The sequence below is a fragment of the Calonectris borealis genome, unplaced genomic scaffold (assembly GCF_964195595.1).
Source record: "Calonectris borealis unplaced genomic scaffold, bCalBor7.hap1.2 HAP1_SCAFFOLD_292, whole genome shotgun sequence".
Lineage (NCBI taxonomy): Eukaryota > Metazoa > Chordata > Aves > Procellariiformes > Procellariidae > Calonectris > Calonectris borealis.
This window is the reverse complement of record NW_027441675.1, coordinates 1-26990: the sequence shown is the minus strand read 5'-3', so window position 1 is coordinate 26990 and position 26990 is coordinate 1. Positions and strand designations below refer to the sequence as shown.

Genomic DNA, 26990 nt, shown 5'->3' with positions numbered 1-26990 from the left:
GCGGCGATAGGCTGGCGCGGCGCTGACGCCGCTGGGGCGGAAGGCGGGCGCTAGGTTTCAATTCCAGGCGGGCGGCGGGCGGAGCGGCTGGGCCGGGGGCGCGCGCGGGCGGTTGGAGCAGGGGCGGCTGAGGCGGCGATGATGGCGGCGGCGGCGGGCCCGGCGCAGCTGCCGACGGTATGCAAGCGGCGGCTGGCGGAGTTCCTGCGGCAGGTGGACGACACCGACCTGGTGTGGCTGGAAGAGATCCGCGAGGAGGCGGCCAGGATGTTCAGCAGGTACCGACCCCCCTGCCCGCACTGGGCCGTTACCGGCGCTGCCCGCGCTGAGGTCCCGCCTCTCCCCTTCCCCTCGCAGCCACCACAGCGACGAGCCGGAGCTGATGCCCAAGACGCCGTCGCAGAAGAAGCGGCAGCGGAGGAAGCGCCTTTCCGCCCTGCAGGAGAACCAGGAGCTGGGCAGGAAGAGGTAGGCCCGCCGGGGCCCTCCCGTGAGGAGGGGCTGGACGCCGGGGGAGCTGGAAGCCGGGGAGTGCCGCCTGGGAGCGGACGGGTGGGCTGAAGGTGAGGTAGGCTTCCCTCGGAGGCTGGGGAGGGCAAGGAGCTCGTGGGAAGCCGAAGAAATGCACTGCAAAGGGCCGCACGAAGGTAGTCTCCTCCCCACGGCGAGTCCCGCGGCGTTCCCTCCTTCGTCCTCACGTTAAAGGTCCGGTTAGGCGCCGTGCTCCGGAGCGCTCTCAGCCTAGTGGCCTAAAAACGTTGTGACACCGCGGATCTCATGAAAAGCACTGCTTTTTGTCACTCGGTTCCATCTTGTATCTCCGCATTTCTTCCTTCTCTCGTTCTTTCTCCCACGCTAAAGCGGTTACGTACGTCAGTTACTTTCTGCGTTAGCCCCTTTCTGCAGCTCTGTGTACACTGAGCTCTTAGAGGGGCTCGTCCCAGACGTTTTAGCTTTGTTTCTCTGCGCGTTCTCGTTTATGCATAGAAGGGCTTTGGTCTATTGCTGAATCCAGTTCCAGCCTAACGCACTGTTTCTATTGTCAGATTATCTAGAAGGAGGAATAGCAGCCTCAAACTGGTACCCTCCACGCGATATTCTCAACGACTCCGAAATAAAGAGAACCTGGAACTAATCAGGGCTGAGGCCAAAGAAGTCTCTCCACCTCAACGTGTGACAAGGTCCCAGGCTGCAACATCTGCTAAAAGCTCAGAGGTCCTTCCTGAGACCCCTCCTGTCCAGCAAGTAGAAGGGAAGGTTCCCTTAGTAGAAGCTGATGTCATTAGCACTGAGATACACCTCCAGAAGAGTGCATCTAAACCAGCAGAGAAGTTCTCCACGACCATCCTCCTGAGCTCAGATGATGGTTCTCCCAAGGAAAGCAGGGTTGCCAAATTGCTGCCTGTGCCTGCAGCCTCTGAGCTGATGGTCCCTCGTACCCCCGAGGCAAACGATGCAGGAGAAAGCGAGGCTGTATCTAAGCTGGAGACAGCCAAGGCAGCTAATACTACCTTCATTGTAAGTGAAGAGCCTGGGCTGGAGGAGGTAGATGACTCTGCTCAGGTACAAGAGGGGTCTGATAAGGAGCCTTCCCAGTGCGTAAGGGATAGCCCAGAGACTCCGACAGGCTCTAGGCTGAGCCGTCGCTCGGTGCGCAGAAGTCTGATGGGTAAAACTTCCATGACTCGCAGAACCTCTTTGGCAGAGAAATACTCACTAGCCAGCAAAAGGCAAAGTATGATCCGGAAATCTATTACCAGGACGATGGTCAAGAGGAAGGCAGCTCGCAAGTCATCTGTGTCCTCCAGTTGCATGGATGGTAAGTTTGAATGTCACGAGATGAGTTTGCTTGGCACCATTCCTGCTCTTTTTGTTGATCTACCGCTTTTCGCTGCTGAAGGAGAAGAACGTTATGGGGCTAGTTCTTCAGTTTGGGTGCAGCAGCTGATCCTCCTAGGCTAGAGAAGCTGCAATTTAGCATGGATGTTCTAACCGGCTTTCTAGAGACCTGTGTGAATAGAGAAACCCAGGTAACTGTGCTAGTTCGTGGCCTATGAGTTCAGCCTTATGAATCAACTGGGAGAACAGCCTTAATGTCTTCTGAGTTTCTGTGGTGGCAGCTTGCAAAGTTAGAGGCAGCTGGCGAACGGGCTTTGCTGCTGCTGGTGGCTGCTGAAGAGGGTTATGGACTCTCACGAAGGCCTGCCTGTTTTCTGGGAAATGAAGTAGCTCCCACAAATTCACCGCTCTTTAAACAGAATCTGGCTGCTAGTTCTAGAGCTTCTTTTTTGAGAAGGGGATTTTGAGGCTGACCTTTGTAAATTTATTAAAAGTCTTCCAGACTTTTACAGTTTGCAATAGAGGCAGGTCTTAGAAGGACAAACTGATCTAAATGTTCTTCCGTGCTATTGGAACGCAAGCATTGAATTTAGTGCAGGAGAACAAAGTGATGGATATAACCTCTTTTTTCAAGCTGAGGGAAAGAAGTGGCTCGTAAGTGGTGGACTAGTAAATGGCTCCTGAAATGCAGGTGATGCAAGAGAACCTCCTCCACGCAATTTGATGTTGAGGAGAGATTGGTTCTTTTGCATGGCATATTTCTTTTTTTGAAGGGAGAACTAATAATACAGCTGAAGTAACGTTACTGTAATGTGTTCATCTGCAGTGTTCTAGCTACGTGGGATTTGTGCTGTATAAAATTGACTTTTCTTGAAGAGTTACCCCGTTTTTGCTGTAGAAGGATGTGTCTGGAGAAGCACTGTAGCGGTTTTTTTCCATACCAATTTAACTGTTCTGATTGAATGTTTTTGCAGAGCCAGAGCATTGCAGTCCCCAGTACAGGGTAGCGTGGAGTTCTTCTAAGCACAGTGTTGGGGGCTCCCTCGGTAAAAAATGAAACTGTAGGGAAGTCTTCTCATCTGTAATTTTGAAGAGGCACTGAAGTAGCTTTATTGACCCAGTTTAAATGACCAGTCTGTATTGTCCGGATCTGGATTACCTGGGAGGTTTAAGGGAGGCTTTATTTCTTCCCTCTGCACTACTTGACGTGATTGTTCTTCTGCCTTGCCAATATTTCCGGGTGTAAGGAGAGGAACTGAGATGTTTTGGGCAGATCCAGTTGAGCTTGTTAATGCTTGAAAGCCCAAAGCACCTTAATCGACTGCAGAGTGTGTCTGCTGTGTCTCTGATGCATCAGATCTTGCGCTGAATATGTGTACGGCACGTGTGTTTGTGCTTCCTTCGATAACGTCTGCAGTGGAAGTATGGGAGCAGACTGCATGCTCACACACCCTGACTATGCGAAGTCTGCCCTTGTGTGCTCCACTCAGGCTGAAGCTGCATTGCCGCCTTAATTATTAACAGCAGTTTCCGGCTGTGCTGGTACTTAAAAGCGAGCTACCGTTGAGCCAGCTGGAATGCTTAGCAGGAAGCAGCACTCCGACTGTAAATAATGCTGGTTTTAACTACTGCTAATATCTGGAGATGGCCCTGCAATATGAGTCTAAGCCCAAACCTAGTCACTCTTAATGCAAGTTCATTGAATATCACTTTGAACTCATCTATAATTGAAAACATCTGTTCTCTTATATTAAAATTGCAGGCAGCATTTTCTCTAGTGCTACTTAGGTGTATTCAGCTGCCGTTACTTGTAGCAGCATGCGTTTGAATCGCAGGCAGTAACCCAGGAGGCAGAGCAAATGCCTCTACAGCAGTCTTGAGTGAACTTCGCTCCTACAAAGAGTCTTGGCCTGCACCTGGATGTTACAGCTCTAGCATTTTTTTCTTTTCCTGCAGTCTCCAGCTCTGGAGAGGTGCCAGAGGATGAAGAAACAGTTCTCAGAACTGGGTGAGACTGCGTTAAGATATTTCTTTATCCTTAATATCCTGCTTAGAGGATTTTTTTACGGTGACATTCTTAGTATAAAATGCACAGCTTGCAGGTAACGAGTGGCTTCCAGTTTCCTTGATGTTATTAAACATGGCTGCCTTTTTTCTTTTTTGTTTTTTCTTCCTCTAGGCCTCCTCCTGGACCTTGTACCCCCTCCAAGTTGGTAAGATTTGAGCAGAGATTAAAAGCATTTCTGTTCATATGGACTTGTGAGCAACGTGTGTTAAATACACCTCTCATTTGTTGTTGGGGAAGGAGGGAGCTCTGGCCACAGATCGTTGGACTCAGTCAACCTGCTGCATAGTGCTTGAATAAAGAACGCGTAGAGCACACAGCTCGCGTACGTTCATGAGCCTATCCATACCCTCCCTGGCTCCGATACACAGACTAGAGAAAGTCTGAGTTCGCCAAGTCTGTTTTAAGCACAATTTTGCTTAAAACAAAAGCAAAACAAAGCCCAGTACATTTTATTTGGAAAATGAGCGCATGTGATCCAAGGCTTATTCTGGATGCAAGCAGAGGTATTCTGTCAGTATGGTGTTACAATCTCAGATGCTTTCAAAGCCAAGGTTAGCTTTGACTAGGAAATAGCATTCTCTCTGTCACTTTGCATAAATATATTTAAACGTAAATGATGGGTTGACGCACACCGGCGCTGAATACCGACCTTGGTATCGCTGGCATTCAGAGTCGAGTCCTGCTTTCTGGCTCTTGTTTCTTAGCCTCTTGCTAGAGATCAGTTGTATGAGAATTCAATCCTGAATCTATAGAGGTAAATAACGTTCTTATAATTCAGGGAAGTTTTTTTCAGTTGGACAGAGCTTGTACACTATTACTATTTCTGTATTTTTAAAGCTTCTTTTGACCTTTTTGGTAGTCCTGCAGATTATTCAAAGCTTGTCAGTTTGTCTTAAGACAACCACAGAAATTTGTAAATATCATTCAGGTCAAAACATATCCCTCCACAATTCTCGCTGCCCTCCTGAGGAAGAAATCCCAGGATTATGTCAGTGTTTTGTCCAGAATAATTTTCAATAAGCAAAGACTGGATTAATGGAGTGGAGCTGTGTGGCCTTAAGCGCTTCTGTAAGCAAGGACAGGCTTATGCATGCTTTTATGGCTGTGCTTGTCAGTAGATCTGCAGAAGTTGAAATAAACTCAGTTTTTCTAGTGCCTCTGGACTTCCAGCTTGCCTGAATTGCAATTGAAGAAAAGCTTAAAGGGAAAATGGGGAGAAGAGAAAAACGAACAGACTGCTCTGCAGATCTGTGAATAGAGGACTCGTATCTTTTGTTTCTGTACCCTGATGAATTTATAAATACAGTCTAGTCCATGTAGTGTATTTGATCTATTCTTGATCCTCATCTTTTATTTCTATACCACTGCTGTTGGCAGTGGGACCTTGTAGCCTGTCCCATTCTTAGCCTATGTCACCAGGTTACCTTACCCTATCTATCTATCTATCAGCAGTTTTTTCGGCAAGCAAAACGTGGTTTGGTTTCTGCCAGAGACTTCCTTTGGGAGCTGTAAGCAGCGTGAAAATGCGGTGACTCAGCAACCTTCTCAAACCAGAAAATATATTTGTCTGTAGGAACATATAAAGACAGTACCTGTATGCATGCTGTTACTTAAAGGTCAGATTCTTTTCAGGCCTGATCTTGAATTAGTTAGATCTAAGTCCTTCTGTTGTGCTACAAGATGCTTCCTATACCTAGCCTTATGATAAGACTCTACGGAAGTATTTGGGGCGGATAAAGTTTCCGTACTTCTTTTTTCCTCCCTTCCCAACTCCTTTGTGTCTGCCAGCCTACACGCCGGCCAACGCGGGTTTGGGGAGTGGAGTTAATGCTTGTATTGCTAGCAGAGTGCAGATTTCAAAAGCCATTGCCTGCTCTCTCACAGGCATATAAAAGCATTATCACAACAGAATTTTGTATCAGTGTAAGTGCAAAGGCGGCAAATAGCATTGCATACCACACTGATAATAGAAACAGGTAAATCAAGGAAATGAGCTGTTTGTCTTTGCTGTCTCCCTGTTTTTCCATTCATCGCTGCTAAGTAAAATGAGCGCTGCCTGACTCTTTGCCAGTCCAGCAAGCATAAACAGATTTCCAGCTTGAAATGCTTTTGTCCTTAATAGTTTATGAGTTTATTCAGTTTCAGCAGTCAATCCCTCATTGCAGGTACTTGTGTTCTGTTAACGGCTATGCTTCTAGTGATGACATGACATCAAGGAATTTACCAAGATGGTATCCCGAGGTATTTTTCACAGCTGGAGGTTAGGACTTCACTCTGGATACTGGCACCAATACTTTATAATAGTACAGTGGTGCGGTTTTGCATTCTCTGGTAATATTGCAGACTGTGTCCGTGTCAGAATGACATCACGATTTGAAACAGTAATTGGCTGTTTCTGTGTGAGAATTGTGCTGAAACCCATTTGCTTTTCCTACAGAATCCACGAATGTCACTTCGCTCTCGAACTGTCAGCAGAAACGAACAGCCGCAGGAGACGAGCAACAACGGTAGCTTCCAGAGGATTTTTGTGGCAGAATTTTTAAAAAGTCTTCACTTTGTTGGGAGGCTGACTGGGAAGTTTGAAAGATTGGCTAGTTGATTTGAGAGCCCAGTTTGAAAGACTAGTCTAATCTTTGACAAGCGAGGATTTGTTTCAAGAGGTTAGCAGTGAGGAAATTCCGTGCTGGCGTTATTTTCCATCCTGGGAAGCGCATGGAAATGAAGATGGAGGGATGCATGTTCTCCAGGTTACGGCAGGCCTAGCTGAACCCCATTTCTGAAGCGAGCAGTTGCTCTGTATCTGTGCAGAACAGAATAGCATTGCATTAGTGCAAACTGCATACCACAGGTTACTTCAGACAGTGTTGCCTTATTTTGTATTTCTAGGTTTGAACGGTGCTGTGTGATTGCTTGCTGAAAGCAAGAAAGGTCCTGCTGTGCATAATTCATGGCAGCTTTTCTTGCTATTTAGTAAGCTGCTAGATCTGTTGTCTGCTTTCAAAGCTGTGTTGGAAGGGATTTTTCTTCTGCTAGAACTAACCGTGTAACTGTGTTTTCTGTCAGAAAACAACTTAAGTAAGAACGGGGAGACCCCGGAACCACCCCAGAGTGCCAGGTATGTTTGTAGAATCATTCCTGTTGGAAGGTGCCTCTGAAGATCTGCAGTCCGGTTCAAAGCAGGTTCACCACCGAAACATTGTTAAATGGCTTCGGTGTTTTGTGACTATGAAACTTTTGCAGTAAGTTTTCTCTGCTTCTATGAAAAGAGGATTTGATTTGTATCTTCTATCACATTAGAAATTTTTTATTGGATATCTACTTGTGTATACACAATGAAATATCTTTTAAGCTAGGATTTTTTTATGACCTTTTTTTAAACCTGACTTTGAGACCATCAGGAGGATTTGCCATGTATGATGGACTACGTTTTTCTCACAGGAGAAAGCCAAGTTACAAAAGAGCTGTGGATGAACGCTATGACAATCAGCAAGCAGAAGATGGAGGGCTTTCTCCTCCAAGAAGAAAGACCCCATCCCCTACCTTTCCAGCCAGCAAAGTAAGATCCTTGTAACCCTGATGTACTTCACCAAGACTTGTTTCTTACTCACACTCCTGAGGATTGTTTTTGGCATTCCTCTCACAGGTTGTACGTCCTTTCAAAACATTTTTGCACGCTGTGCAGAAGAACCAGCTCCTCATGACGCCAAGCTCTGTGGGGAGAAACGGAGTAATAAAACCTTTTATCAGGTACAACACTCCTCTCCAATCTGATCCCAAGGTAAGACGAGACTGTTGTAAGCTAGTACATGATGGTCTGATGAGTGTCTAAGTTAAAGCACAGATGCGAAAGAAACTTTTCAACCCATATTAGACTAAGTAGTAACTTTAAGCTGTCTGTTTACACTTACATAAACTAAATAAAATTGTGATTAGTCAACTTCCTAAAGAGCTCTACTTTGGACTCTAAGCTTTATTACTGTAGCATTGCCCTGTGGTATTAGCAAGTAACAGTTGGGAAGGAAAACTGGGAAACGAAAGTCAAGGGGATTTTGAATACTGCAGTTGAGGTGTAAATATAACTGAAGTCTGCACATCCAAAGTCTCCTTTCTAGGACTTTTCTAATGAGTGAGATCTGAGCAAATGCCTCTTAAATCCAAACTTCTGGTGTTCTGAGGTTTTTCAGACCTTTGAAGCAGGAAGAAACATGAGGCTGTCCTAAATAGGAGACTGCTGGGCCAGTGAGACAAGTATGCCAGTGTCCAAATCCAACAGGCATCAATATCAATGTAGTGTAATTGCTGCAACCAGCAAAGACAAACAGCACGCTGCTGTTTGCAGGCAGGTGCCTCTACCTATGCGATGCCACAGTGAAGTTTACAGCATCACAGGGGAAGCTCCTGCACCCCAAACAGAGTAGTTGTTTGGGTGGCTGGGATTGAGAAGATCTGGTTCTAGATTTCCAAAGGGAGTTTGTTTTCCCTGTGTTCTGCTTACACAGGAGAGTTTGGTCATAAATCATGATCATTTACTTGCATGGGCTGGACTTGCAGTAGGAATACTACCTGCATCACTGATGGGCAGCCCTCGCTCTCACCTGATCTGCATTTAGATTTGGCATTTAACTCGGAAGAGAAGTCAGTGTTCAAGGAAAAGCAGGTTTCAATCAGTGTGCTGTAGTTCCTATTCCAGAATAGTGCTCTGACAGCGTCAGGCAAGTACGAGGGTGTAGCTTCATGGATGCACCTAGGGACATGCTAGAAGCTGGCATGCCGAGCATAGATTGCTCATACTTCTAATACCCAACAACTTGCCTGAAAAATAAGGTGATTTTAGGGCTTGTTTTCACTGGCAGGAGAGTGGGGAGGGAGGGGAGGGTATACTGCAGAAACTGGTTTTCCTGCATCTAGCTTATATCTGGCAACCTAACATCAGAACTTCTCTGTATTGCTTAAAGCTGTCACGGTTGTACGGCTTAGACAGTCTTGCTGTACTCCAGCAGATAGGAGAAGCCTATCATTAGGAAGTAGCGAAGGGTTCAAGCTTCAGTCTTGCTGGTGTTCCTGCTGACGTTGGTGTCTGTATTGGCAAAGGAGCTAATATGATGAGAAAAGAGTCGTCTTAGTGCATGCTTTGTTGCTGTCAGTTCGTTGAATGCTATATTTTAGGTTTCATTCCAGTGCGGGCAACTTTCCCTCAGGACTTTTTCCAGGTGGGGGCTAAACATAACTAAATAGCACCAGAGCAACAAGATATCATTGTTAGTTTTAAATTAGCCAGTTTGGATACTAATAACACCAATCATTTACAACATGGAGCCCAGCATAAGGTAATCACTTGAATATTTCACTGTGCTTATCGATGGGTTTGTGCTAAGACCAGGCCTGTCATAGTTAGGCATCTGCAGTATCAAATCTGGCATTAAATTAGTTTATCTTGATCTGTTTGCTGTGACTGTAGTGATGGCTGGACCGTGCTCTTCTAATTGGCAGTACACTTAGGCTGAGTTAGCTGGACTGTTTAGAAAAATGAGAAAAATGCCCTGCATTTCTCTCTAGATCACATCTGGGGCTGACTGTGTGCTTGAAACAAGCTGTAAGCACTCTGTCTAAATGGTGGTGGTTTACCATGAGATAAAGCTTTGTGGGAAGCAAAGCCGCCAGTGGGAGCTCTGAGTTGAAGCAAGCAAGGTGTTTCCTAGAGCACCACCTGTCCCCTACACTCGCGGCAGGAAGTTAGTATCATTGCCAGGCATTAGCCCTGCTTTTTTTGTTCTTTTTACCAACAAAAATCACAGTGCTGTCTGTCTGCAATCTCTGCGGAAGCTGCCTGGACTTCAGGAGCTGATGCTTCTGTTTCAACTTCCCAGATTCCTCTCTTGGTCTCTAAGATTAACACCACTGCCTTTTTTTCCATCGCATCTGTTCCCAGACATCCATGACCACATCACAGGCTACCTGAGCTCTGTTCCAGGGTCGTTACCATTCCTTGGTGTTATCTCTGGGCCCTTACTTGACCAGAGCAAGTTGAGGTAGAAAGAAGCCCTGGGAGGTGGGTATAATCACATTTCAATCCACCTCAGGAAAAGGAGAGACAGAAGCTAGAGACTCTGAGGAAGAAGCAAGAAGCTGAGCAGCTGAGAAAACAAAAACTGGAGGAAGAAAAGAGACGACGACTAGAAGAGGCAAAGCTGTGAGTATATGCTTTCTGCCTTGTCTGGACTGCTCTCTCTGCGCCTGTAGGTCCCTCTATCTAGGTCTTTTATCTTGCAGAGTCCATACACGCAGCAAGAATTCTTGTCGGCTTGCTCTCACACCGCAAAGACAGTATTTGTTCCCAGAGTATCTATCTAGAATGCTAATAAATAGTTAACTATCCTAGCTGACTGCTTCTTCAGCTTTTTGTCTTAAGTGCTTTGTCTGAAATAGAGCTTAAAATATTGCTAATGTTTGAATGAACGGTGTATTTGGTTCACTGAATTTCATGCTGCCCCAGAGCTGTCTCTTGGCCTTGTATTTGAGTTGTAAGGAACTCATCTAGCTGGACTAGAATGATAAAGTTGCCCTGTGTCCTACAGGAAGCGTGAGGAGCGCCTGCGCAAAGTGCTGCAAGCTCGGGAACGGGCAGAGCAAATAGAGGAAGAGAGGAAAAGGCGCATTGAGCAGAAGATAGCTCTGTTTGATGAGAAGACTGAGAAGGTAAGGCCCAATATACCTATAGGGAGAATAAATAATCTGTTGAGGTGGATGATGCCACGCAAGTGTGCCTTCCAGAAAGAGAGGAACTGAGGCTGCTTGAAATCTAGAGAAAATGGAGTACAGCTGCATAAAGAACTTTCCAGAGGCTTGGTGATTCTGATTGACTGCCTTTCTCTTGGTTACAGCAAATGGCAGATGAAAACCCTTATTTTCCAGCATTACGGATCTAAATGGGCTTTATTAAGGCTTTGTTAGTCAGATGGGAGAAGAACTTCAAGTAGATAAAGCCAGTCTAATGGCCCTGAGGCTTTATCCTCTTGAAGTTGTTCTCCCATCTGACTAATAGATGACGAGGTGAAAATAAACATACTTCCTCCAGACCCTTTCTTGTATCCGAGACTTTCAGGCAATTTGCACGTGACCATAGCAGTCATTTGTCTGCTTTATCTCCATCTGCTTTTCTTATTTCATGCTTCTGAGAATATATTCTGATGGCTTTTGTGGTATTAGATGTATACATACCAGAATAGGATCAGCTCTTCCCGTGGAGATGTAAAAGAAGGTAATTTCCCGCAATATTACCTTTTTAAAATGAAGCACAGGTCCCATTGGCTCCTGGTGGCAAAAAAGGAAGCTTTTGCCCCGTGAGAGGGTGGGAGCTCTGCGTCTTTGCGACTTACTGCTGTGATATTTCACATGCACAGAGACCTGTCCCATCTGAGTCGTAAGTATTCAGCTAGCTCTGTGTGTGTCGTAGGTGCGGGAAGAAAGGTTGGCAGAAGAGAAGATCAAAAAGAAAGCAGCTGCCAAGAAAATGGAAGAAGCAGAGGCCCGGCGCAGGCATGAAGAAGAAGCCAGAAAACAAAAAGCACTGCAGCAGGTCTGTGCTGGAGCCCATCCTATCATTAGAATGGCATGCAGTTAGAATGGCCGCAACCTGCCACAGTCTTTGTAAGCAAGGAATCCAGCGGGAGTACTAACACGAACCAACTGGGTGAAAATTAGTGTAGCAGAGAGGCTTTGTCCTTAAAGCTCTCTGCAGTGTTGTGTTTCCTGCTTCCTCTTGCAATACGCGGTAAGCTGTTAGTGATGGTTGTGACCCACATTTCTTCTGCAGTTCTGGACAGATTCTTACTGAAGACCTTAATTTGTGGATCGGCAAATATTAAAATCTCTCAGTTAAACCTGTCTCTCGGAGATCCAGAGCATGGTGGCCGTTAGGCCCTTTGGGGCGCATTGCGGGCCGGGAAAGGCCAGCACTGAAATAGCTGGAGAGATGATGCACCTACCTTGAAAGCCCTGGGACTTTAGCCCTGAGTTGTTTCCCTGCTGTGTAGTGATAGGTGCTAGAGACTTGGGTCAAGTAACGTGTTCCTGCTTCATTATTCTGGAGCCTGTTCCTGCACAATGTAAGGTGAGTAATTGCCTTGTTGGGCTTAGCAGGAGGAGGAGGAACGTCGGCACAAAGAGCTAACGCAGAAGAGGAAGGAAGAGGAGCAGGAACGTGCCAGGAAGGTTGCTGAGCAGAGACAGGCAGAACAGGAGAGAGAGAAACAGCTGGCGGCAGAGAGAGCGCTGGAGAGGAAGAAGGAACAGGAGAGGATGCAGGCAGAAAAGTAAGACAATATCCATTTATGTACTAAGTTCTGTGCTGGGACTTGGCAAAGAAGCAGGAACAGAGGGCGCTAGTGGAAGGCCCAAGCAGCGAAGAGCTACTTTGTGCTGTCAGCGCAACTCTGGGCCATCATGGGTACCGAGCAGCCGAGAAGAAATCCTGGGCTCAGTAATGTAGGAAGTATGGCGGGGAGTGCCTTGAAAAGCTGTGAGAAAAAGAGGGGTTTGCAGCAGGCACTCGATGGGAGGGTACCCCTGTGTAGTTCTGAGAGTAATGGTCTGTTGCTTTGGTTCTCAGGCTACGTGAACAGCAGGAGAAGGCTGCTCGCCTGCAGAAGGAAGTGTTGGCTGCTAAAGAACAGCTCCACAAGGAGAGGGAGAAGAAAGAAGTAAGTACTCTCTTTTTGTAGACAGGTAGAGCCACATGGATCTGACTTCAGTAGGCGCCACTGTTAGGAGCAGCTGAGCTGTGAAGCTATTAAGAACCCCGATGAGTGAGTTGTTGCACTTCTGAACTTGAGCCAACCAACGATGCTGTTCTCTGTCTGTTTCAGAAGGTATGCTTGCTCTTTTTAGATGGCAGCAGTGCAAGAAGAAAGGACAGAAAATGCGCACGTTGAATTGAAGTGAGGTTTTCAGCTTTTCCCCCTTTCTGTGCCCAGGTGTATCTGCACCTCTTGATATCAAAGAGTAATTAATCCCAGACCTTTCAGAAGCAACACCTCAATTTTACATTTGGGCCACCTTCAGCAGAACCACGAGTACAGACTGTAGACTTTGTCAGGTTATTTTCTGCAACGGTCATGCCAGCATAGCTTAACTAAGTAGGCGTTTTTGCTTGTGGTGTTGCACAGGGAACTTTTGATGCCTTGGCAGTCCATGCTACTTGAATAAAGCAACTGCAGCTGGATAGGCTCAGGTTTTTGCTTAACACGCAGCACGCAGCATGCCTTTTTGCCAGAGCAGAGATAAAGCCCACAGGTGTTGTTCAGGTAGCTTTTGGAGTGTCCCTTCTGAAGGATTTTCACACAGTAATTGCTGGGAATTGGTAGAAATCCTTTGCTATTTGGACTGTTGCTTTTTGGTTTATATAAGATCTGGGACAACTTGCACTTCCAAGATGATGTGTGAGAAAGAACAGAAGATTGGAATAGTTGGTTGGAAATTGTCCAACGTTTGCCTGAAATCATTGTCACTCCGCTTAGCAGAGCTGTGGTATTAGCAGGCTGACAGCAGTTGTCCAGCTACCTTCAGGGAGCTGAATTCCTTGGTGGGGATCGCTGCGTGCCCACCAAGCTCCTCACCCTGTCAGTTAGCTTCGTGAAGTTGACAGGCAGCTGGTGGTAGACCTCTGTGCAACTTCTCCTGCTGTTAAGACCGGGTGGGGTTTATTTCACGTGATTTTAGGTGACTACTGTTTGAGCTAGCAGCCTCTTGGTTTCCTTTGGATCCAGTAGGAAAAGCTAAGCATTCACAGGGTGAGATTCTTTTGACCTGTTTGGGACGGTTACTGTACAATGGGGTGACTTGGCCTCTAAAAAGACTGTTTATTAGTCTAAAAAGAGGCTAAGATCAGTAGCACAGACTTTTCCATCTGCAGATGGTCAGCTGGTTTCTGATGTTTATATCCTAAAGATAAAGTCAGTAGCAAGTTTTTCAAAGCATGAGGTCATTGCATTATCAGAGGAAGGCAACTAATGCTCTTAAAGGGGAAGGTCAGTTTGTTTGTGCCACTTCGTGAGGAAAGCTCAAACTGTTGCATTGCATTTGTTCACTGTCTGCACTGTGTTCAAAGTGCTCCTTAGCATCGCAGGTAACAAAGACTTGCAATTAGATGCTTAGATATCTTTTTTGCATATCAAAAAAATGGATCCCTGGATTAGCCGTGTAGCTTAGTTCGTAAGATTAATTCATTTGTGATGTCGGCTTGCCAGCAGGAGGAGCAGAGGCTAGCAGAGATGAAGAGGCAGGAGCAAGAACAGAAGAAACTGCCAGAGGAACAAAAGGCTAAAGATATAGCCCAAACACAGCACCTAGAAAACAAAGAGGTAATTCTGCTCTCTCTGGTGAAATTTCTTTAAGAGATGACATCAGAGAACTTTGATTCCAGCACTGACGTGCTGTTACAATGGGCAGTTTTACCCTCTGCTTTTTTTTTATTCCCTTTCAATAATGAAGGGATTCTGTGAACATTTTTCCTGGTTACCTGAGGTTGACTCCCGGTGGCCTCGAGTATTTAATTGACTTTTGGGGCGTGAAAAGGAGGGAAGGGAAGTGGCAAGTATTTGTCAGCGTTTTCTAGTTGTCAGGATAAGGCAGTGGCTGTTAAAGTTGCCTTGCCTTTAAAGCTCTTTAAATACTGGATGAACCTCACAGGCAGCAGCGACGCTGAAATAGTGTTCTTTAAGTTCAAAGTTGGAAACAGCCACAGGATGGCAGCAGAGTCTGTGGAATAGTGTTGCATTTGGGCCTCACTACCGATGGAACTTGACAAGATCCTGGAGGTGAGGTACATGTCTTGAACATTGAAGACGAATATACGGATCTTTATCTCCTTCCAAAGCTATATATTTTAGTCTTTGAGTGCAAAACCAGTGAAATATGAGTTAATGTTAATGGACACAAAGCCATGAAGGCAGCCTCTTACGGGGAAGAAAAACTGTCCCTCTAGTTAAGGACTGACTTATGTTTCATGGCTGGTGAAATTTGGAGTTTTAAGTTTTTCTTCATCACTTGCATTTCCCTCAGTCATGCTGGTCCCATCAAAATTACAGTACAGTTTGTCCTGTATTACCTACAAGGTAATATTCAGTTTAATATTATTAAACAAGCCCAGAAGTTTGGTTGCAGAGTATTTAAAACACATTACTTGTCTCCAGCTGTGAGGATGTAACAACTCCATTTAAACCTTGCTTGAATTGAACGGAACTGCTGTATCTATATTAGATGCATGTATTGCTGGCTCGTTCATGCCCTACATAGCCAATTGGGCAGCCTAATTAAAGAGGAGAAGGCAATGCAAAGTTGTAATTGGGTCAAAACTTTAGAACTTGGGTCAAGTTCTTGGGTCAAAACTGTAGAATTGCCAAACTTCAGGTTTTGCAATTATGCAGTAAAGCAAGAGGTGGAATGTTGCGGTATTCTGGTCTACAAGCATCTCGCTGCAACTCGGAAGCGTAGCCGTGCTATTGCATCTAACGCCTGTGGAATATATTTGTCTTCTAGAATTCACCTGCTTGCAATTCATACCAGATGACTCCTCAGGCCCAGAAAGAGCCAAAGGCCCCCACGATAAATCCAAACAACTATGGGCTGGATCTGAACAGTGATGACTCTACTGATGACGAAAGCCAGCCTCGCAAGCCCGTCCCTGCCTGGGCCACTGGTATGTGTTTGCAGGTTGAAATCTGTCCTGAGAGCCCCCAGAAAACTCCACTGCAGCTTTGCTCCAACAGATAATAAGACCTGGTGTAAGATTTTGCCCAGTTCCTCCTACCTGCACACGGCAGTTAAAAGTACTAACCTCTAGCAGTGTGGCTGGAGTGCTGAGTCAAGGGCTTCTCTATCACTTGGGGAGCTTCATGGGACAATACTGGGGAACAATACTCTTTTAAACTGCCTTAACAGAGCTGCTAGTGTCATTTTGCCAGTGTGAATGGAGTAATTATGAACTAGTGCTCTGGCCTTGAGCCCGCTTGACATCGATTTATCTTTGAAAAGCAAAGTAATGCCAGATGTCACGGGCTAGGCTCCAGACTGGCGGCTGTTCTGGTTCTGAAACAGTCAGTTCCATAATTTCATATTCCGTCTACCCCAGCGGAGCTAAGAAGTTGCAGGGAAACTAATAGTATCTGCAGGAACAAAAGCTGAGAAACCTTGCCTCTTGCAAACTTATTCTAGTTCCTGGACAGAATGCAGCACACGCAATATTCGCCCTCCAAGTGATCTATGCTGAAGCTTTAGGCTTAAACAGGGTGCTTTAAAACATCGAATACTGCAGGATTTCTCCCATTTGAGATCTCGGTGTGATTAGAGATGAGGAGAGCAGGGACACGTTGCATACAAACAGCCTACACAGCAATTTCGATTAAAAAAATTAACGAAAATTTAACCTTTTGTTTCTCCAGGGAATCAGCTTAGCCAAGCTGTAATCCGCCAGTACTACAACCCTCCCAATATTGACGCAATCTTTGGGGTGATCGCAAGCCCCAAGCTGGAGGACATCTTTTACAAAAGCAAACCGCGCTACTTCAAGCGCACAAGCTCTGCTGTGTGGAGTTCCCCGCCGTTTCCAGGTGCCAAATCGGTTCTAGGTCTGCCATACAGCCTGAAAAAGTACTGAGGTGGGCAGGGGCTGTTTCTTGTGGAGCAGTGGGTATGCATTTCTGTCTCTCTAGGTGAGAAAAGGGTTACTGTTCAGTATCTGTAAATCTTCAGGTCTTAGCATTGAATAAATGTCAGCTCTTACTGAGCCTCTTGCCTTTTCTGTTTTCAGGGCTTATTTTCTCACTGTTAGGCAAAACAGCAAGCTCTTGGGACATACTGCCTTGGAAAGATGCATCTCCTTTTACCCTTAGCTTTAAGCTGGCAAAGATTTAGACCTTGAGGTCATGAGAGTGCATCACCTAAGCTATATGATCCTTCCCTCTTCAGCCAAGCAGGCCTGATAGTTGCTGCCCGCAGCAGATGAAAGTCGTGTGTCTGTACTATCGCTGCCCACCTCGTGGCTGAAGCCAGAGTACCTGTACAGCTGAGGACCACTGCGCACGTCTTGGGTAAAATCCAGATGTGCACTGCTGATGTTCTCCAGAAGGTGTGGTCTTCATCATCTCCTGCAAATTGCAAAATGATGTCATTGTTTCATTTTTTTCAGTAATACACTTAATGCCAACACCAAGTGCGATTATGTGCGTAAGCTAGATCGATACTGGTGTTACTGCAGCTCGGGCTGAAACACCCAGAGGATTTTATTGGCCTTTTTTCCGTTGCTGGAGAGAGATGTGACCCTCAGTGTAATCATGTCTCCAGGAATACCGAGAGTAGCGTAAGCAGGCTTTGTTCTTCTAGGGTTCGTTAAAGAGAAATTGTACAAAGGTTCTGATAGAATTTTGTTTCTCTAATTTAAATTCTATGTCCGTGGCATAGATTGGATTGAAAGAATGAGTTTAACCTTAATCCCTGTCTTTCTTTTTTCTCCCCTTGGCTGTTTCATTTGTTCAGCCTCAAAGCTGGTTTTATTTCTAGGCCTGTTTTGCACTTCATGTTCAATAAGGCAGTGTCAAATGGACTGTTATCAAAACAATTTCCTCTTAACAGCAAAATATCAGCTCAGAATTTCAGTTCCAAGAGCACTTGGTGTTTTAGTCATTCTTGCTGCACCTAACTTACACAGACACTCATGTTTTCTCTGTAACAAGCTCCTGTATAGAGAGTAGAGGTCTCAGTAGAACAGTACCTACTGGAAGATTTTAAGGGAAACGGTGACATTGGTTGCTGTGGAAGTCTGCCTTCTGCAAATTAGGCAACCTATGTGGTTCTTGCCTCAGATTCATCTTGTTCTTGTGGCTTGATTTGTTTTAAAGGTGGGCGAGTGTTCATGGCTGCCCTTTCAGTACGCAAAAGACTGAAGAACACCGTTTCTGTGTACATACAACTCAGTCCTTTAAAAAAAACCCACTGTATGGAGATTATACAATGTGTAAGGAGACTTCTACCTTTCCTTGTGCATATAGTTAATGAACTGTTTGCAAGCAAATGTCTTTAAAATGATGTGGGGTTTTATATTTAAATACACCAACTGCTAGATGCTATGCTATTGATCAGTGTTTATATCTGTGAGATGATTGTACCTTGATAGCTGCTCTGTAGATTGAGTTTTGTATCTTAGAATGAACATAACCTTTTTGTAAGAAAGCTTGCTGAAATGGCAAAAACTTTACAGTGGAATGCTATTTGAATGTCGCACAGTTTGATAAAAGTGAGTTAAATCATCTCCTCTGGGCGTCTCTTCTGAACTCGTTATAGGATTTTATTCTGTCTAGGAAGGACTTCATAACTCCTGCTACAGTGGAAAAAAACCTCCAGGGAGATCCCAAGAGATCCCAAGTGATAGTTAGGGAGCCCCAGGGAGACCAGGAAAGCCCAGGTGAATCCAGGAGAGCCCCAGAGGGCGGAACCAAGGGAGCCCAGAGGAACCCAGGAGGGCCAGAGGCCAAAAAGACCCCAGCAAATCCAAGAAAGACAAAGCGAGGGTGTTGCCGCATCGGCTGAAGTCAGCTCTGCAGCACCCTGCGTGAGAGGAAGGAGCGGGGTGCAGCTGGGATGGGACGGAAGCGGCAGGGAGCAGGAGAGAGGTGGGAATGTGCGGGGGTGACCACCAGAGCCGTGGGACCAGCTGGGCCCTGTGATTGCTGCTGCCCTGGGGAGAGCACTGTCAGTGCCCCCAAAACTCAGTGCATTGCTGAGGAGGTGGCAAGGAGGATCTGCATCCCTGGGTAGAGATCGTTTGAGCCTGAGCATGTCTCCCCTCCAACGGGCTCAGCCTCTTTCAGTAAAAATGACGTCAAATGTGTCTTGTACCTTATGTGTTATTCCTTTGGGTAACGCTACTGAGAGAGGCTGCAAGACCCGAGGGACACTGAAATCCTGGAGGGACTGAAGAGAGCCCAAAAGACACCGAGATAACCCCAGAGAGCTCGGGGGACCAGCCAGAAGAGCAGGAGTCACCGAGAGCCCCACAGACATCCAGTGGGCCAATGAGGGAGCCCAAGACGAACAGAAAATCTGGGGGGGACCCCATAGCCAGGGGGCAATCCTGTAGGCAGGACGGAGCTCCTGGCAAGCAGCTTTAAATAGCCCTTAGCTGCTATAGAGCTCTGCTCACGCACTCTGAGCTGCTCTGTGCCTCTGCAAAGCTCGTCTCAACTGCTGTCACCGGCTCTGCAGAGCTCAAAGCTCTGAAGACTCATCAAAAGCTCTAACTGCCTGCAAGACTCTTCCACTGAGACACTCGCAAACTCTTCTAAACTACTCAAACCCTTCCAAGCCTGTCATAAAGCTCCGCAAAACCACTCTGACCAGCTTGAAACCTCATCTGAATGGAGGTAAGCAGGCCTGGAGAGCTCTGAACAGGTCCACGGCCACGTTTCTGTATTCACTCTCGGAAGTCTGCACCTGAAGGTCAGGGCGAAGGAGACCTTATGGCACCAGCCCAGCGCAGGGCTGCAGCAGCCAGGGCCGGGGACCCTCCTCCTCATGGAGACAGGCTCATAGCTCTGATCACGCGGAGAAAGTAAATAGCCCCAGCCCTGTACCTGCACAAGGGATCCCAGAGCAACACGTCACGTCACCTAAGGTGGGACAGTCCCTCCGCTCTGTTCACGTTTGTGCTAGACAGCGCAGCCTAAGAGGGGAGAACTGAAGAAAGAGGAAGGAAAAGTTATTATGGGAAGTGTGGGACTTGACTCTGGCTTGGGGACTTTCCCTTTCCGTCTAAGCATCTTCCTCATCGCTACTGTCAGCAGGGTTTAGTTAGCCAAATGGCTCTTGGAAGGCCGCTGTCTGCACCGGCTAGCCCTCCAGGGGCTGTAAGGGCAGCCGAGACACAGCGTGGGTGCGCAGCTGTCCCCACGCAGCTCTGCGGGGCCTCGGGACTCTCCGCGGCCGCCCCCGCATGCCCCAGCAGTCCCCAGGCAACCGCTCCCCAGGGCTCGGGATGTGCTGCAGGAGCCAGGAGACGCCTGCTGCCACCAAGCACATCCCAGGGTGTGCACGGGCAGGGGAGCACTCAGCAGGTGAAACAAACGGTCCTAAGGAAATTATTTTACTGCTTACCCCTTCCAAGCCACAACTTCCAAATAAATCTGCCTCCTGCCCAAGCAAGACCGTACGCTGAAGCCTCCTAGAAAAACAGGACCAAGAACTTAGCCTGGGCTTCATTTTTGCATTAGAAAAGAACAGTGACAAGACATGTAGACATTGCTTAAACTGTCCAAGCAGATTTTTCTAACTGCAGGAAAAAGACTCTGGCTCAGAGCAACAAGAGTTCCTTCAAGAATTCTTGAAGGAAAACTACCTGCAGATAGAAGCAGTGAAATACATAAATTAGTACAGAATGTGTTACGAAAACATTACCCCCCCAAGTTGATTAAAAAAATCTGATCTTCCCTACAGCAATGTCATAGCTTCCTCGTGCAAGACATCGGAGGGAATACGTAATGGTGCAATATCATGTCTTCAGACATCTGCATTTTCACTTGCAGAAACCACAGCCATTGATCTCAAATCAACCATCCAGAAGCATCATCCCACCATGGTGGGGGAAAGGAGAGAGAAAAACACTGATAAGAGTGTTTATTGCAACAGGATTTTATTCAACATTTTTATTCTTGTACAAAAAAAAAAGCTTAAAATTGTAAATATGCTGCATGCTAAGAAAACACAAACTGATGCACCATATTGTCATAAAACACATTTCTTTGCATTTTCTCAGTTTTTGAAGTTGCAAGATGGGCCACAGGTAGATTTGGTCCCAGGCGGGGAATGCCAAACTGCTGAGCTTGTGCGCTTGAAGTATCGAGGTTTGCTCTTGCCAAAAATATCCTCCAGTTTAGGGCTTGGAATTAGCCCAAAGAGTTGGTCAACATTCACTGGGTGATAGTATTGGTGTAAAATGGCTTGATTAAGCTGAGACCCTATGGAAACAACCATATCAGAGAAGCAGGCTCGTTATAAGTAAGTTTTCAGTGCTCTGCTTAAGGTGCCCTTTCCCTTAGAGCCTGCAGGACAGGTACTCCTTTTCCACGCCTGAAAAACTATTACCTGCACAGTGAGTGTGATTAACAGTTTTCCTGCTCATTGCAAAGCTTTGAACCCCACACCCGTCTTCAGGTTGCCACAGCGCTTGTTTCAAGTTATTCAGCACACGAGACGTATCCCAAACCCACCACACCTTGGTCTCCCTCAGGAGAATGGGCTGCCTCATCACTAGCGAGCCCCCACCATTCTTTTCACGCCCTCGGATCCACACACATGCACAGAGGTCTTTGGCTTAACTTCAACACAACAGCACTCGCAGGAAAGCAGCTCCACTCCCCCCCACCACGCAGAGCCAGCAGCTGCCAGCGCTGCTGAAGTCTCACACGCTCCTGGACTGCACTTTGGGGAAGCTGAGATGGCACCAAGTGAACCTGGAAAGCTCCAGCTTCCCAGGGAAGGAATCAAAGGAACCCAAACCACACTTGGCACCTACCCTCAGCCCAGGCAGGGACAGGCTTCCGAGGTTCATTCTCGTCATCTGTGGAGTCATCGCTGTTCAGATCCATCCCGTAGTTATTTTCATTTACCTTTGGGGATCTGGATTCCTTTGTGCCCTTCGGGGGCCCCAAGTAGGATGTGGAGATAGATTTCTGAAACCAGAGACAGCACTGATTAGAGCAGGAAGCAGACCTTCCAGTCTGGCGGAGAGCTTGCCTTGCTGGCGCAGGCTGACCGCCAGACCCATGCAGTCTGACCCTCTGCAGGCACCTCAAAGCTCTGGCACCAGCGAGACGAACAGACGGTGCTAAGGTCCCAGTTCACATCCCACTGCAAGATGCTGTTAAGGTATTCAGGCAGTACCCTCACACCGAGCACAAGCCGTGAGTCAAGAGGTGGGCTCCCAATGCCACAGGCTGGGCAAGGAACTGCACCGTAAAGGGAAGGTGGCCAGAAACAAGAGCTGACAGCCGACTTTCTAAAGCAGATGCATCATTCACACTCATTTTCATCCCTAGTTCAAAAAACAGGAGAGCCAAAAAGGTCACCTACTTGTGTAGGGGAAGCCTTTGATCTACACGTTACCGGTACATCTACAGTATTCCTACTTGACAGGTAACCTGGGTTGAGATTTTCAGTAAAACCCAGAAGTGCTCAAATCCTTTTGGCTTTTTTTTAACTGAACTTTGCTTCAAAACCATGGCCCCTCAATAGCCAAGCTGTAGCACGGGACTGTGTCCTGCAGCAAGGACTGTAAACCGCAGAGCTGAAGCAGCCGCTTGCCTACCCTGCAGCTTCCAAGCTGCCAGGAAGGGCCTGCCAGTACCGGCCCAAAGAAGCCAGGGCTCCGTTTCACATGGAAGCTGCAGGTCGGAACAGCGCAAGCCAAAGCTCGGAGACACTTCCTGGCTTTGTGGCGAGGGACAAAAGACGACTAGATGACTAGAAGATGTCTAGAAGACCTGACAGTTGCGTGTAGTGCAGGAGGGCCTAGAGGTGCTGACCAGCGAGTAAACCAGGAAGGCAAGCCTAATTCTGCAGAACTCTTTGCATTGAGGGAATGCAGAAGTATACACACATCTGTACAAATGCAAAACCTGTCATTGTGCTCAGTGACTTGATAACTACTTTCAACCCTTTTCTCCTCCTGTTTCTTGTAGAAAAGCCTGAGAAGAACACACCGTGTGTCTCTAAGCACTTGGCTTTTGCACACGTGGTTCTACCACTCAAACCCCTTCACAAGTTTCATGGCAGATCTGGTTTTCCTTCCCTAGAGCTCTGATGTGAGTCACAGCACAGAGAAGTCGAGCAGGAAGAGGAGCCTGTCAGCCCCAAGACACGGGAGTTTACCGGCAGAGGCAGTACTCAAGTCTGTTTGACTCTGAGCGACTTTTTCTCCACCCCCCAGTTATCAGGTCCAAGCAGCTGCAAATCAAACAGGCTCCTGCAGGCCCAACAGCCAGACTTCACCGGCAGGCCGGAACCGGGGCTGCCACAGTGCCGCGGCGGGCTAAGCTGACGCCTCGTGATGTGCTGCCACCCGGTGGCCATTTCCAACCTCTTTTCCAAGAGAACACACTTGTTTCCTTCAGGCTCCCCCCGTGCTGCGCTCTCGGCCAAGCGTCCGAGACAACAGGCACCCCCATCCTCTGCACAGACACCCGTTAAACCCCAACAGCCTACACTTGAGGACTTCATTTCCTGCTCCATCACTGACGGATAATAAATCTGCAGGCTGGCTCCAAACCACAGGAGCCGATTAGACACCACAGACTCGTTTTGTTTGAGGGCTCTGCTGGAACCAGGACTCACCTTTACAGTTTTGCTCAGCCATGTGCCAGAGGCAGCAGTCAATGCTTCTGGTTGCTTGATTTTTCTCTCCTCTCCCAGCTGCTGCTGGGGCTGCTGCAGACCACCCTCCTCCTGTTAAGATGCAAGAATTAAGTCATTCTTCATTCATGTTCACTCAAGCAAAACAACCAGACTATCTCTGGAACTGAGCCATATTTTCTGGGGCCCTTGCAAAAAAATCCTCAGTCCCTCTGCGTCTTCTGCAGAAGAAAAACCAAACCCGAGACCCAAAGATAAAGCGACTCCTGTCTGCTCAGATCCAGACCAACAAGGTTTCTAGAGCCCACACTCGCCTTTACGGCTTTGAGCCAGGTATTAGAAGCCACAGCAATGGATTCTGGTTGTTTGGCTCTCTTCTGCCCAGGCAGCTGGTGCTGCTCTTTTGGGCTCTCTTCCTCCTGATACGGAGAAAAAATTGTCACTGCTTAAGCTCTTTTTCAACCCAAACCACTTTTTCCAGGAGTTTCTTCTCCCGTACTACTCAGTAGGGAAGAGCTAACAGGAGGGCAAGAGCTGCAAGGCGCTTTGAATTGTGTTCAACTTCTCTCTTATCTGGAGGAGCTTTGCTGTGGCTCACTCCAGCCCAGTGCTGGCAACATATGAAGAATTTAGGCCTTCGTTAAAATTATAGTTAGCATATATATCTATATCTCTATATCTATCTATCTCACAAAGAGGAGTCTGAATGTCATGGACCTAGTGACTAAGAGCAGCAAGAGCAAATACAGAAGGAGGAATTTATCCTCAAGAGTAGCAGCATTTGGGGGTTTGATTTTTTTACTAATGAAGAAGGCAGAAGAAAGACTGATGTTAAGAGTAGAAAGACAGTGGAAACAAAACGTTACTGCGATGTTTTGAGACAAACAGCCTTGACTTTAAGCCATAACATTCTTTGTATAAGTGCAAATGAAGTTACATGAAGCCATATGATACCTGAATGTTGTTATGGGGATCACATCCGCCAAATACGGTGAATAAATAAAATAAATCTCTTACTAATTTCCATATTCATTTAAGCATCAGCGAATGCCATTTGGAGGTGTTCTTCAAAGTGCCATTGTATGGCTGTCATCCATCTTGTGTTGAGAAGGCTCACCTGTTAACAAGAAAACAGTCAACCCCAACTTTATCCACAGAGTTGGCTTATTCTTGCCCAGACCCCAACTCCTTACAATAACGTGTTTGGCTTGTTATTGGTTTTCTTGTATTTGTTCCTCCAAATAAGATAACAGCAAATATTAAAACCTTATACCGTAACACAGCACTTGGAAAACAAGTCTGCTCTTCAAATAAGTCTGTGTATCCTATGCCTCACTAATTTACAACAGAGAAGTTGTTCCAAGGCCACTTCAACTCCCCACCTTTATGTTTTTTTCAGTAAACACTGCTGACTCCAGCTGCGCTTGGAGGGCCTTCTCTTTCCCTTGCTGTTTGTGATCCCTGGGGGGAAAAACCTGTAATTTAGTTACAGAGGAAAGCATGTCCACCGCCCGCTGCCCCCCCCCAAGCATTCTTACAGCCCCTTGCTTCAGCACCCCAAACCCTTGGGACAGCCTGACACTCACACCAGTCTCCCAATTTCAGCAATACTATTTATATTTACTGCTTCACCACGCCTGTTGCCAAGTCCCCTCCTCCAGGACAGAAACAAGCTAATACCTCTCCTTCACTTGATCCACCTGCTGCTGCTCTACAAGATTTTTCAGTTCCAAGACTTTCTTTCCTTTTTCTTTCACTTCATCCTCTCTCCTTTTCTGCAGTGGTTCTTGCTGCTCAAATTCATCTTCCTCCTGAAGAAGAAAGAAGAAAACTCTTGTAACCCTCCATCTCAAGTGGCTGAAGATGGGAGGATATGAAGCCAATGCTTTGAGAAACCTGTGCTAGTTATATCTCATTCTTACCTTCCACGGCCTGCCTACCAGCTGGGCAGTCTCTCCTTTCTATCCCCACAGGTACCCTTGTGTTCAAACCCAACATCAACTGTCTAGTCAGAAATCTTGCAGCACGGACCCTAAAATCCCTGCAGCAGGAGAGGCAGTAACCTCTCTCTGTCCCACCAGTCAGAACCGTGCATGGGCTCCCTGCTACTCCTTTCCTTTTCTACATGCAGGAGGACCTAGAGTTGCTCTTACCACCCTCAGTGCTTTCTGCTTCCGTGCATCAGCTTCCCCACGCTGCTTCGACAGTTTTTTCTTGCTCCGCTCCTCTGCCACTGTCGCTTCTCGCGCCTGGAAGAAGCGCACCTGAGAAAGCCACACACGTCTGCTCCACCGCCCCCGAGGACACACCTCACAGCCTCGTCCAAATGGAGGACGGGGACTGCTTCTGAAGTCTGAAGTCTGTGATGCTCCAGGTCCTAATGAGACTGAGAACCCGACACCCAGCAAGAGGCACATGTGCGTTGGACTTAGTGCCAACCTCGTGCAGCAAGTCCACCACTTACTGCAGGCCACGTGAGGAGACACCCATCACTTGGAGCGACAGGAGAGAGGAGTACAGAGACCATTACGCAACCCCAAAATACGTGCTTCCATCTTGTAAGTGATTCTCTGCAGAACAAGGGGATCTAGCACCTGGTTTCCGCTTTGCCTGCGGTGCTGCTGTTGACTAACTGAACTGCAGTACAAACTGGGGATGTGAAAGCTGACTGAGCCCCAGAGACACAGTTCCTTCACCTGCGCTGTCTGTCCCAGCAGAAGCACTAGCATGCCCACAGCAGCAGACTAGCCAGGGCTGGGCGTACTTTTGGCCGCTCAGGTTTTGGGAAAGGCTGAAAGGAGCACGATTCCTGTTTCTAAGGCTGACCCTTTCCAAAGGTCCTTCCCCCCAGAGCTTCCCCTGCACGTGGCAGGGCATGGGAGGCCAAAAAGAGAAACCAAAAGTCTCCCCGGCGCAAGCACTGCCCAGCAACAACCAAAGCATCAATGGGCCATCGACGCTCCTCTCATACCAAACCCAAACCACAGCACACCCCCAAGCTACTGGGAAGAAAGATAACTCTGTCCCAGCCGGAACCAGGACACAAGGCTTTAAAAAACCAAACACAATACAAATACACACACAGCCAAGTCTACTAGTCTGAGCATCCCTTGCATGCTTGGGAGCTATTCTTTCCCACCACGCTTTTGTAAGCCCCTGCAAGCACCGTGGATTCGCTGTCTGTAACGTTTTGTGCGAACAGCTCACTCTTGAGTGCACTGTAAGCTGAGTAAGGCTGTCTCACCTGCAGGGCCTGTTCACAGGACAGTCAAGGGATGCTGCCACATTCCTTGAATGCAGAGCACCATAAATACTGCGTGTCAGAACAGGAATGTTTAGAACCAATGCGGAGGTATGGAGAACAAAAGCCTCCTCTTGTTAGACAGAGAGTTTTGGTGCCTCTGATGCAGACTTACCCACCACCTGATTAGTCACCACCAGCAGCAACCCTGTGCTTGCACGTTTCATGCCACTAGCCTGTTTGCACCCTCTTGGACTCACAGCTCACTGGGATAATGTACTGAGTGGCCCAAAGCTTGGTCAGCCTTCTTACCTTCTCATCATTCTGTAAAATCTTCTGCCCCATCCGCTTTTTCTTCTCTTCTTCCATTTGTTCCACCCGCTCCCGAGCCTGCAGTGCCTTCCTCGGATGCTCTTCCCTCTTCCTGGGCAGTGCAAGAGGGGCTTG

At 47.1% G+C, this 26990-nt stretch overlaps 2 protein-coding genes across 5 annotated transcripts; one reads left to right on the top strand and one right to left on the bottom strand.

Moving 5' to 3' along the window:
• The first annotated feature begins 100 nt into the window (after positions 1–100).
• Positions 101–18209, top strand: LOC142077529 (inner centromere protein-like). Of its 3 annotated transcripts, XM_075139481.1 has the most exons (17): positions 101–278; positions 358–468; positions 1047–1819; positions 3796–3847; positions 4019–4052; positions 6345–6414; positions 6971–7022; positions 7346–7463; positions 7551–7685; positions 9988–10097; positions 10483–10603; positions 11361–11483; positions 12047–12219; positions 12516–12606; positions 14152–14265; positions 15443–15602; positions 16345–18209. In XM_075139481.1, exons 1-17 carry the CDS (start codon positions 139–141, stop codon positions 16557–16559), a joined length of 2592 nt encoding a protein of 863 aa, XP_074995582.1. In that variant the 5' UTR covers positions 101–138; the 3' UTR covers positions 16560–18209. The 3 variants fall into 3 exon arrangements, with proteins under 3 accessions (XP_074995582.1, XP_074995584.1, XP_074995583.1); XM_075139483.1 differs by lacking the exon at positions 14152–14265; XM_075139482.1 differs by lacking the exon at positions 14152–14265 and having other exon boundaries at positions 12044–12219.
• A 2357-nt stretch (positions 18210–20566) lies between these two features.
• Positions 20567–26961, bottom strand: LOC142077527 (uncharacterized). 2 transcript variants are annotated; one of them, XM_075139479.1, is made up of 8 exons: positions 26856–26961; positions 25456–25551; positions 24983–25113; positions 24685–24763; positions 23611–23721; positions 23285–23389; positions 21468–21624; positions 20567–20910 (listed from the first exon to the last, which is right to left on the bottom strand). In XM_075139479.1, the coding sequence occupies exons 1-8, from the start codon at positions 26910–26912 to the stop codon at positions 20705–20707; spliced, it is 942 nt and encodes a 313-aa protein (XP_074995580.1). In that variant the 5' UTR covers positions 26913–26961; the 3' UTR covers positions 20567–20704. The 2 variants fall into 2 exon arrangements, with proteins under 2 accessions (XP_074995580.1, XP_074995581.1); XM_075139480.1 differs by lacking the exon at positions 23611–23721 and having other exon boundaries at positions 20569–20910; positions 23285–23395.
• Positions 26962–26990: the final 29 nt, after the last annotated feature.

Coding starts and splice junctions, on each gene's coding strand:
- LOC142077529 (XM_075139481.1), top strand. CDS start 139: ATGATGGCGGCGGCGGCGGGCCCGGCGCAGCTGCCGACGGTATGCAAG. Junction 279..357: donor GCGGCCAGGATGTTCAGCAG/GTACCGACCCCC, acceptor TTCCCCTCGCAG/CCACCACAGCGACGAGCCGG. Junction 7,686..9,987: donor CTCTCCAATCTGATCCCAAG/GTAAGACGAGAC, acceptor AATCCACCTCAG/GAAAAGGAGAGACAGAAGCT.
- LOC142077527 (XM_075139479.1), bottom strand. CDS start 26,912: ATGGAAGAAGAGAAGAAAAAGCGGATGGGGCAGAAGATTTTACAGAAT. Junction 25,114..25,455: donor AGCAGAAAGCACTGAGGGTG/GTAAGAGCAACT, acceptor TTTCTTCTTCAG/GAGGAAGATGAATTTGAGCA. Junction 23,390..23,610: donor TCAAAGCCGTAAAGGCGAGT/GTGGGCTCTAGA, acceptor TAACAGGAGGAG/GGTGGTCTGCAGCAGCCCCA.